We start from the raw sequence: 12,024 nt of genomic DNA, 5'->3' as shown, positions 1-12,024 counted from the left end.
CCTTCTTCTGCATTTGGCAGGACTTCCCCTGGCTCTCTGTGTCACTGTAACTGGTGAGTAGCTAAGAAAAAAGTATGTCTGTGGACACTTGTTTATAAAGGCATTCAGGGTCCTGGAGCTAGGCTGACAGATGCTCTTCCAGAAGGTTAATGAGATAAAGGTTCCTCCAGCTGGCCCTTAAGCAGAGATTACACCTGAGGGAAAGATAAGCAGATTATTCCAGAAGCAGACACTGCTTCATAAATTAGCACCTTCATAAAGGTAGACCAAGAAGGTTATCCTCAATCAGCTGGCATCAATATTTAATTATTTTTCATAGTTCTGTCATTTTTTTTTTATATGTGATTTGAGGTTGTTCTGTGATTGTTGTCAGAATTACCAATGCACAAAGGCCAGAATGTATTTGGAAAGTAGAAGGGCTATTTTTGTCTTTTGGATTTTTCTCCAAGTTCAGGGAACCAAAGGTAAGTTATTTAAATATTTATTTTTAAATTTCTTATCTATAAAATCTATTTGTAGAAGTGAACATTCAGAATCAAAAGGTCATGACTTTATCTCAGGGGCCTGGTATATGGTAGGCCCTTAATAAATACTGATTGGTTAATTGAATGAATGACTGATTATCTGAAATGGTTTTCACTTGATTTAATATTTACTACATAATCTTAAGTGCAACGTATGTTAACAAAGTTGGAAAGATGAATGCATCCTATTTGCTGTTATAAAATATTCAATACAATTCATATCATTAATATCAACAACATTAGTAGGTCCATGAAACAAATGCCATTTATCCACCTAAACTTGACAAATAAAATCTAAAAACAATGCTTTAAGTCATTTGTGATCAGACAAAAAAATGTATTTCTTATATTCTCACAACAAAATCATGAGTTGTTTTCCCTTAGAAAATAGGAAACGTACTTCATCTTCAGGGTTCATGATGACAACCAACTCAGAAACTCGGTTGTTTTTCAAGTTGCATGCATAAGAAAACTAGGCAGTATATGTTCTTACAATAAATCAACTGAATCTGAAATTAAAGCAAGCCACAAAACAGGTATTTTTAAGAAAAATAATGTAGTTTATTTCTTAAAAAACCTGTTGAATAAAGCTCAACTTTTTTTTAAGTATTTTTAGGACATGCTCAATCTTTTTAAGACATTTAAAATCAGTCATGTTCAGTTCTTTAAGGATGATATAGCTTCAGACAATGAATATATTAATTGAAGTACTGGTTTGAAATGTCCATGGAAAAGTAAAACAAACAGTTATTGCATGTGTAAGTCACAAAATAACTGTGATTCCATCAGTTTTTTTATATGTAACTTCTCAGTGGTTGCACTTGGAAGGAGAAGAAAGTTTCTGGAAAGGGATGTAATAAAGTTTTCTTCATGTTTTGTTACCTGTAGATGATATAGTGGATGAAGCAAAGTTTACTTACCTTTTCTTTCAACTGTCAATTATATATAAATGTTTACTTTTACACAAACATTTAATTAGAAACAAATGATGTGATTTCAGTATATTCTGAGCTCAATCTGATGAAGTATTTCTTTTGTCTATTTCATAAAGTTGACTAGACAATTCAACTTTGTTTTTTGTATAATTGTGTTAATTAACTATTTTTTCTATTTTCATCTATTATATTTCAGCCATTAGACACAATTATGAATAGCATACTTATATACAGCAAGTTAAATGAAATAAGCTCACCAAAAAACTACAATTTGTTATTTGCCTACTTCTGTGAAACAATGTGCTATAATTGCATTTTAAAAATCCTAATATGCTACTTGTTTGGGCCTTTTTATTTCATAAGAATCTCAGATATGTGAATATATGTTAATCTTCAGTTAATGAGGTCTACATTAGTTAGAGTTTAGGTAGCTCAGCCAGACTGGTTTCTCACTTGTGACTAACCAACATGAGTATATTTAGAAAATGAGTATATGTAGAAAATGGTTAGGGGAGAGTTCAGTTCAATACAACTACCTGTTAAACATAACAGTTAGGTATTTACCTAAATTTAGTTTCTTTTTAAAAAATTTATAAATCTAAAAAATCAAAGAGATGAAAAAATTTCTAGTAATACTTCCATCCAGATACAACCTACGCTAGCATCTTCCGATATTTCCTCAGTCTTTTTTCTAGTTATATTTATTTTTACATGATTGCAGCTCTACCACACATACAATTTTATATCAAGCTTTTAGTAATTCTAATACAGCATATGAATGTTCTACATTGATATCCAATTTTGACAAGCATCATTTTATTGGCTGCATAATGTTTCATTCAGTAGATGTATCAAGATTTGCTTTACCTAAATATTCAACAAGAGAGAACTAATTGTTTCTAATTATTTTGTTATTGCAAATAACATTGCAATGAAAAGCTTTGTGCATAAGTCTTTCTCTGTATTTAAGACTCAGAATAAATTCACTAAAGTAAAATTATTGGATCAAAGCACCATAAACAGTTTTGTGGTATTTGGTTCATATTGTCAAATTGCTTCTCAAAAGTTTTCATTTGCCCTTAGGTGATTTTTCCCAGTTTGACCCCAGAGAATGCTTTCCATGTCCTTAATACAGTGCTAGATATAGAATATAAAGAGATTCAAAGAAATGCCAGTATTTCAAAAGATTTCCTTTAAGCGTTGCAGATTCCGAATGTAGTTTTTTCATAGACACATAAAGGTGAAGTGGCTTTGATTTCAAAAGATTCATTAAATAAATTTGTTTCAGCACAACAAAAGTAGTTCAAGGGTTTCAAAGAAAAATTACTTCATCAAGACACCAAAGCTCCCTTCTTTGGGATTCATAATGGGAATACCAGTTGCATCTGATTTGCACAGCATGGCTTTATGCTCTTACTTTCCAATTCACATAAATAATTTTATTTAATTCCTTGTGACATTCAATGTGTAGAAAAAAGAGAAAAGAGAAAAATCTACCCTTGGCAAGTCCTAAAATGGAAATAGTGCTTATCTTTGTATGTGGCTTTTGGTTATCCTAAATGAAACCTTTTACTAAGTTATTATTAGTTCGCCAAGGCAGGATAATTATTTTAGTAGCTGTGAAATGTCAGGAAATTTGCATTTGAAGACGCTCCACTTCTTGCTAATCTTTTACTACTAGGGTAATGCTCTCATTTCATAAAATTACCCAGAGAGGTATTTTCCTTCACTGTGGCTCCATTAACAGAGAACGTGGCTTCCTTTGTGTACCTGAAATAGGTAGCAGCTCCTCTGCTTTGTTCGTCTGTGCTAGTCTCAAAACAGTGTAATTCAAAAGGTCCAAGGCAGATTATTTTATTCAATTATATCTGAGAAGATGTCTCTAAAATCGAAGCTGTGTAAATTGAAAATACTTTGCGTCCAAATGAACAAGCTGTGCGGCACACCTGAAACCATTTATTAGATTATATACTTGCTTTAAAAATAAAAGCCACTGCTGCCTGTGGCCCCTTCATGCTTGTGCCTCTGATCATGCTAAAGGACTATCGTATGTGTGAGCTAATTAGACAGGGCTGACATGACCTACTGCTTTTTGGCCATTTCTGTCAATCATGAGAGTACAACCACCTTGAACATCAACTGCATTTGCATGCTAATTACCTCTGGAAATTCAGATCCTATATACTTTTGGCGCCACAATAATTTTCACAGATTTTAGGCTGTCTTAAAATAATCCATCTGAGGCAACAAAGTTTGTTTTTCATAATAGTTTCTAGGTTTATATTATACTTCAGTATATATGTTGTAACAATCATAAGAAATGTCCTGACCTCATCACTATGTTGTGAAACATCAGACTCCAGGGTGACTGAGGTCTCCATCTACACCACCTCTTCTTGCTTAAAGGTAGGAAAGACACTCCTGCAATTGTGGGGAAGGAAATTGTGCCAACTCCAAGAATAACACAGAACAGTTTGTTGAAAGAAAGGAAAGCCTCTTACCAAGATGTGAGTTTTAATCTCCCAAAGTGGACAGTTTTCAGCAACCATTAGGCCTGAGCTCACTGAGATATTTTCATCAAAGGATAGAATTTCAGCCTCACAACAAGAGCACCACGCAGATGAAACCATTTTAATAAGGGAGGAGGGTGCACTCTTTGCTCTGGATCCAAGGCCACCCACGTGCCCCCGCTTATCTGAGAATGAGTGTATGAGCTAACTGGCATGGCCCTGGTAACGAGAATTCATGGATGGAAATGCTGCTGGCAAGCGCTGAACTGCAGCATGCACCGCTATAATTATTTATGGAGAATGTTCTCCGCCCGCTGCCTCTCTCTTCCGGCCACAGTCAGTGTTAGACGACTAGGAAAGAGCCATACAGACCAGTGACGCTGCAGCATACGGTTGTATTCAGTAGATAAATATTTTCCCATTTACAGTCAGTCATTCTTGAGGAAACAACGTCTTTCTGTGCCTCCCTAAAGTCATCTTCATTCATTCCGACTTCGTTTTCTTCATTCAGGCATCCCAAGGCTCTTCACCACAGCCGGCATCTATTTTCATAATTGCCCCCAGGAGAAAAGGGAAACGAAACCAAAAGGAATCTGGTGGGAAAAAAAAATCAGGACTTTGAAATTAATGAAAAGTTTCTGCTTCAGAAATACTTTAACTCTGCGGTCCCCAATCCTGGGTCCGCGTTCTATTGGGGACCGGGTCGCAGAGCTCCACCGCACCAACCCCCTATCCCGTGCGTGGGAAAATTGTCTTCCATGTAACTGGTCCCTGGTGCCAAAAAGGTTGGGAATCTCTGCATAACTCTATACAGAAAATAACACGTGTAGGGCTAATTTGTCTGTCTTAAAAGTTCTTGCTGCATTTATAAACAAACAAAAGTTGCATTCAATTAAGCTGAACTAGGAAACATGATGACACTATTATTAATTCATTGTACTTAGATCAGTTCAGAACTGATCAAAACACTTTGCAGACAGTAATTATGCTAATAATCACTTAGCTTAATTTTTTTTTATAAAAGCTCAAGCTAATTTGTGCTCATTGGTGGTTGGGATTCTAAGGCAGAGAGTGCTAAGTAATATTCCTAAAATCATGTGAGGTGGGATGTGAGCTGTATCCATTTTTACCTTACATCTACTTAATCTAATCAGTCCGATATAATATGATGAGTGGAATTAATATGGCTTTTACTGTTTAGTCAAAAGCCAACTTTCTTCTGCTACCACCACCAGATGATTGCTGGTTCTGGGCCATGTGTAATATCTGTTTTCATGACTGATCTCAGACTAGCTGATCATATCCTTCAGCTCTACCCTGGAAATGGAAGCACCTAACACAGGACTTCTGTTACTCATTAAGAAAGAGGTGCGATGTTTTGAACTCCTCAAAGAACTGGAGTTGTTTATTCATGGTGTCATTCTAAATGCCCACTACTAGAGCCTAAGTTCAGTAGTAAGTGACTTATTCAAGATTGTGCTGTGTATCTAAAGGCAGGATCTTGCTAATGGGTGCTATTAGACATGATGGGAAAGCCTCTTTTAAACCAAAACTACCTCCCACCCGATCAAAACACTGAAACTTCACCTCCAGGTTTGTAGTAGTTTCAGCCTCTGGAGATAACAAATTCTGAAACACCCCTTGTTCATAATTTCTCTGCCTTCCTTCTATTGGATCTGGTGTTATTCTCATCGGAACATCCCAGTCCCCCAGCCTCCCTCAGGTTCTCCAATTCTTCAGCCTGTCCAGGCCTCAGGGTGCTACACGTTTATCCTAGGTGCCCGTAGCCCGCTGCTGACCAACAGTCTTCCTGGTAATATAACAGAAACTTTACTCCTTGGCTTCTGTGCCATCTGCTTTATTAACCCCACCCTGGGAAAACTTAGCTTTCACTTTTTCTACTCTCATTCCTGAACTGCCAAATGTTATTAGAGAAACCCAAATAAACGGAGTGCTTTCACGAAACAAATCCATGCACTGTCACCTTAGCTGGGCCCTACAAGCTATGCCACGGTCATACTCATCTCTGACTCCCTGACCTAGTCCCCCAGCCACATTTCCAAACCTTCCCTCTCACCTTGAGCTACAGCCTCATTTCCCCTCATTCACAGAAGCAAAAGGTTCTGAGGCTGGTACTGAACATCATTCTGCACAGAACAGCTCTGTCGCTTACTACGTGACCTTGGCAAATTGCTCAATCTCAAACATTACTCACTCTTATGGTTTCCTTGTCTGTAAAATAAAAATAATAATAGCAGTGTCTGCCTCACAGAGTAAAGCTTTTGGTGAGGCATCTGCTACAAAAATGCTCAATAACTGCTAAGATGGCTATGACAGCTACCATTGTTGCTATTATCACCGCCTCCTACTTACTGAGAAGATTGAAATCATTTGACCTCATTTGACATCTTTTTTCTACTTCAAAGTTTTCTCTGAATTTATCTAAACTCTTCTTATTCTCTTTTGTTTCAGAGAATAAAGTGATTTCATGTCTTTGTTAATGTTATTTCTACCTACCTGTGACTTTAATTCTATTTACAACCAATTCCCCATAAGACCTTCCCAATTTGAAAAGGCAGCCTATGGATTGGGGGAATATATTTGCAAAGCATATATCTCATAAGAGAATAATATTCAAAATATAAAAAGAACTCACGCAACTCAGTAGCAAAAAAAATAGAGAAAAAAAAGAAACAAAATACCACAGACCAGTTTGAAAATGGGCAAGGGACTTAAGTAGACATTTTTCCAAGGAAGACATAAAAATAGCTAATGAGTATGAAAAGGTGCTCTAATCATCAGGGAAATGCAAATCAAAACCACAATGAACTATCACCTCACACCTGTTAGGATGGCAGTTATCAAAAAGACAAGAGATAAGTGTTAGTAAAGGTGTTGAGAAAAGGGTACCCCTTGTACATTGTTGGTGGGAATATAAATTGGTACAGCCATTATGGAGAACAGTATGGAGGTTCCTCAAAAAATTAAAAATAGAATTACATATCCCACAATCCCCATCCAATAATTCCTCTGCTGGGTATATACCCAAAGGAAATGAAATCAACACCTCATAGAGATATCTGTGTTTCCATGCTTATTGAAGCATTATTCACAATAGCCAAAATATGGAAAGAACCCAAGTTTCCATCAACTGCTTTTACATTTCATTGTTAAGTGTGATGCTTAGTTTATCTTTTTTTGCTTGTTTTGTTCTTGCAAATGCTCTTTACCAAGTAAAGAAAGTTTCTTTCTAATTCTAATTTACTAAGAGTTTTTAATTATAAATGTAGAAATTTCTTGTTTCTTCTATATCTGTTAAGATTGCCAAATTTTTATCTCTTTTATTTCATTAATGTGATAAATTACCTTTATCAATTTTCAAATATTAAATCAATCTTACATTCCGGAGATAAATCCAGCTTGGTCATACATTGTTTATATATTGCTGGATTCTATGTGCTAATATTTTATTTCTAATTGTTACACTCATATTTGTAAGTGAGCTTGGACCATAAAATTTTTTCTCATACTTCTTTATCAGGTTTTGTAAGAGTTTGTATTAAAATGGAATTATCTTTTTCTTGAATGTCTGGTAGAACCCATTGTTAAAATAGAGAAAGATAGTTGTGAAAAGATATTTGACCTCTCAATTTTTTTAAAGTTATAAATAATTATCCTATCTTTTTAGTTATGATAAGTTGTATATTTCTAGAAATTCATTCATTTCATATGAAATTTCAAATTTATTGACAAAAGATTATTCATAATATCTTCTTATCTTTTTTATGTTTATAGAAAGTTTGTGAAAAGCATAATGTCCAATTCTGATATTGGTTAATTTTGTCTTCTTTATTTGATCAATCTCACCTGTTTGTTTGTTTTTGTTATTAATATTTTCAAAGGAAAAGTGTTTGGCTTTTATATTTCTTTCTTTTTCATTTATTTTATGATCTCTTTTATATTTTATTACTCTCTGTTCTTATCTTTGTTAATTTTTTCCTTGTATTTTCTTTGGATTTATTTTGTTTTTTTATGCTAACCTCTTGGTTATAGGCATAGGGCATTAATATGTAGCTCTTTTATTTTTCTAAGATAGGTAGTTTAATGATACAATTTTACTTTTAGGAACTGCTGTAGTTTCATTACACAAGTGTTATTATATAGCAATTTTATCATTTAATAAAAATATTTTAATAACATATGATTTCTTCTTTGACTTACGGCTTACTTGGAAGGAATTTTTTAAATTTCAAATATATGAAGATTTTCCCACTGTTTTTTTAACTGATGTCTAGCTTTCTTCCCTGTTAGTCTGAGAATATAATGTACATAGTATCAGTCCTTTTAAATTTATCCAGATTTGCATTTTAGTCCAGCATTTTTCCCTGTGCTTGAAAAGAAGGTATATGCTACAGTTGGAAATATAATGCTTTATAGGTGTCCATTAGGTTGAGTCTGAGCATGTTTTTCAAATCTTCTCTATCCTTACTGATTTTTATTTGCTTGTTCTATCAATTAAGAAGGATATCTTAAAATGTATCTACTATTCTGGATTTTATTTTTTTATTGTCTGTCGGCTTTTGTTTCATATATTTATATATTATTAAGTGCATAAATTTTTAATGATGACTTTTAAACTCTTATCATTTTGATGTGTCTTCATCTGTTTTCATCTTTGTAATGTTTTCTGCCTAATAATGAACTTTGTCCACTGGTGTGCTAGAACTGGCTTGCTAACAAGAGCCAACTATGCCCACCTCTTCCCAACTCAGTGTTCAGTTATGTCACATTGGTGGCTTAAAATCAGTCATGGCAGAGTAGTAACACATGGAAATCATCAGATGCTGCAAATCTCACCCACACCCCAAAGCTGGTTATTATACATTTACCAGCAATGTTTTGACTTCATTTGATGTTAGTATGACTATACCAGCTTCCTTTTGATTAGTGTTTGCATGTTATAACTTTTTTCCATTCTTTTGATTTTAACTTCTCTATATCTTTTGATTTAAATGTGTCTCTTAAAGCAGCATTTAGTGGGACTTGTTTTAAATGTAGTCTTACAATCTCTGCCTTTTAATGGGGGCATTTTGTCCATATACATCTAAGAGGTCCCAAATATTGCATAGTACATAAAAATTTTACGAAAGAAAATTTGTTGTTTATCTGAAATTCAAATTTGACTGGGCCCTATATTTTTATTTGCTAAATCAGGCAATCCTATTCCCACCAGGCCTAGCCCTGAATCTCAAGAGAGTGGCACTAGATCATAATAACAGCTAATGATGTGCCAAAGCTGCAAAATGCTTAACATCTATTTTCTCATTTAATTTTTGAAACAAAACAAGACTACATAATAGGCAAGCACTAATCAAAAATTACGGTGTTGGAATTATTACTCTCTCCTTTTCAGGTTAAAAGCCAGAGCATATGGAAATTAATTGTTTGCCCAAATTCAGGAATTGACTCGGGGAGTGGCAGAGCTATCCTGCTGTAACCTCAGTGCCCCAGCTACTCAATATGAAGTTCACTTTACTTTTCTGCAGGAACTGTGATAGGTTTTACGCATCAGAAAGTTAACAAGCAGAGATGAACAGCTGTTTCTGTTTAATCTCTTCCAATTCTGCTCTCCTTGAGTAGACTATCATTCTTTTGTGGCAATATATGCAACAAACAATGCTATGTATATGCAATTCTCTTTACTCAGAATTCCCAAGACACTTCAAGATCAGGTTTACATGAAAGAGCAGTAAAACTAAAGGGTAGTGTGTGGACTGTAATATTATAACCATGGATAGCGCAAAGTTCCAAGAAACAGAGACACTGGGCTAAATTAGAGCTGATTCTGATATAACTACTTGAGATACGCTAAGATTCTAATGAGATGAAGTATGCCCCATTTAAATATGTAGCAACCCTAGCAGCGACAGGGAGAAAGATGCCCTGTGTTCCAGCATCCCAGCATAGCTGGAACCAGAAGGAAAGTGGGTATTTGGCAGAAATCTTTGACTTCCATAAGCAAATCCACATTCTTGTACCCTGCTATTTCCTCAGTGCACCCCAGCTTTTGAAATTAGTTTGCTCCCAGATTTTTTAGAATTTATTTTATAGGCTCTTAGTGAGTCTCATCCCCACCCACCTCCAAGTCAGCCTCACAGATCAGGAGGTGGAATCTGCCTCCTGCTCATGAATTACCCAGTACCTTCTGGTATAACCCCTTGATTTCCAACCTTTGTGTCAAGCTAGGCTATGAGAGTGCTCTGAGAAGTATAATGTTTCATACATCTGTGAGGTACAATGAGAATTTATCATTCATATAGCTCAGATTTACTTGTAAAATTTCTTTTGTTGTTAAGCCAGTCAAATTACTTGTAAAATGTCATTCAATTCCCTTATCAGAGACCTGTGTGCTTATTTAAACTCCATATTCTGAACCTGTGGAGACAGGATCAAAAAAGCACACACAATGGGTTAATAACTGGGAAGCAAAGCAATGAAAAAGATTAGTGGAATTTAAGTTAATATAAAGAGATGATTGTGAGTGGCTTAATGGGGCTGGACCTACATATATGAGAAGGTATCAGGATGATTTGAGGGGTACTAAAAAGTCCAACAGTTGGGGAAAGCACTGGTTTCTTTTTGTCAGCTCCTGAAAATGAGGCGGCCATGTGCAAACCCTTAGCTAGGCTGGCTAACAACTTTAACATAATTTCTCTCACCTCAGTTTCACATCCTGTTTCCTTCATCTCGACCTCAGCATTAACCCAACTCCATTTGCCATTTTTCCAAAGCAATACCACATTTTACAATTAATCACAGCTTATAAAAATATCCTACTCTGCTAGCTTTCAAGACTGGCTTATGTATGTGTGAGGATAATGGATTTTGTTGATTTTGCTTGTGTATTGACATGATCCTTAACATTTTAAATTTTTTGCTAAAATTCCCAGTAAATTTAGCATTCCATGAAGAAGCAGTGTGTTGATCCCGAGGTTTCTCACAATCCCTGGCACAACACTGCATGCCCGGAGGGCACCTGGACCCCTGTTTGAGAGTCAAAGGCATTCCCTATTGCTATAGGTTTAGTTCTGGACTTGAAGCAGGAGCAGCACCTTTGGAGCTGGCAGCTGGGTGTGAGAGAACCTCAGCCAAGGGGCTGCCTATCAAGTGATTTCATGCTTTAGATGAAGGAAGTGTGTACTACTCCTCACCATCCCATAACAAAGACCTTGGATGTGTTTCTCTCCTTTCCCAGAACACAGAGAGGCCAGCCAGCTTTGAGAACACTCCTCCCCTTCTCTCTGTGCCCTACTCCTGCTCCCTGCAGAGGTGGGCATGCAGTTCCGGGTATAGTTGAGGACACAACCCTGCTAGACTCCAGCCTCTTTACTCCCTGACATTTCCCAAACCTGAAGAACTAGCAACTCCACCTGCTCAGAGGATCATCTTTGAACATAAAAGAGGCAATCTCCTTCCTTTTTTCTACCTCTCCCTTCAACTTCGGCTCTGTTCCTGCCCACTCACCAAGCTGCCTATGCCCTCAACAAACAGTGCTATTTTGTACCTCAGCATCTCACCTATAGATTTGGTTCTTCCTTTTCTTTCTTTCTTTCTTTTTTTTTTTTTTTGTGCAATGAGTTGGGCCTCAATGACATATATATGCATGGAATAGAAAGTAGGCATTAACAACCTCTCATTTCTTATAATTGTTTGCCAAGGTCCTAACCCATTTTCTTCTGACATAGCAACTGTAATGTCTAACCAGATTTTTGCAATGAAAAGAAAGATAATGCAACCACTGTAATTATTTGAGAGAAGGGACCACTGATTCCATTCTCAGTAGGGACTACTGTTGCAGAACAAATGCCAGTTTGGAAGGTAAAGAAGGCAGCAATGGCATCTGATTTTCAAAAGTTTGAGAGAGGGAAAAGACGTAGCAGATACCCCACCATTGATAATCGGTCTGCATACTGACTATTTTAAAAGCTTAGTTACTTCATGATCCATTAAAGCAAATAACTGCAAGCTTCCTTACTTTCTGCGATCCTCTTCTGC

The 12,024-nt window shown here is 36.0% G+C and overlaps 1 protein-coding gene across 2 annotated transcripts in view; it reads left to right on the top strand.

Moving 5' to 3' along the window:
* Positions 1 to 397: 397 nt before the first annotated feature.
* IMPG1 (interphotoreceptor matrix proteoglycan 1) overlaps positions 398 to 12,024 on the top strand; it is a 127,711-nt gene continuing 116,084 nt past the window's right edge. For both annotated transcript variants that reach the window (XM_069488552.1, XM_069488551.1), the window contains exon 1: positions 398 to 464. In XM_069488552.1, the coding sequence (XP_069344653.1) occupies positions 398 to 464 (67 nt within the window). The remainder of the gene's footprint in view (positions 465 to 12,024) is intronic.

The sequence above is a fragment of the Eulemur rufifrons genome, chromosome 15 (genome assembly GCF_041146395.1).
Source record: "Eulemur rufifrons isolate Redbay chromosome 15, OSU_ERuf_1, whole genome shotgun sequence".
Classification (NCBI taxonomy): domain Eukaryota; kingdom Metazoa; phylum Chordata; class Mammalia; order Primates; family Lemuridae; genus Eulemur; species Eulemur rufifrons.
The sequence above is the reverse complement of the archived record's forward strand: the minus strand, read 5'-3'. Positions and strand labels throughout refer to the sequence as shown.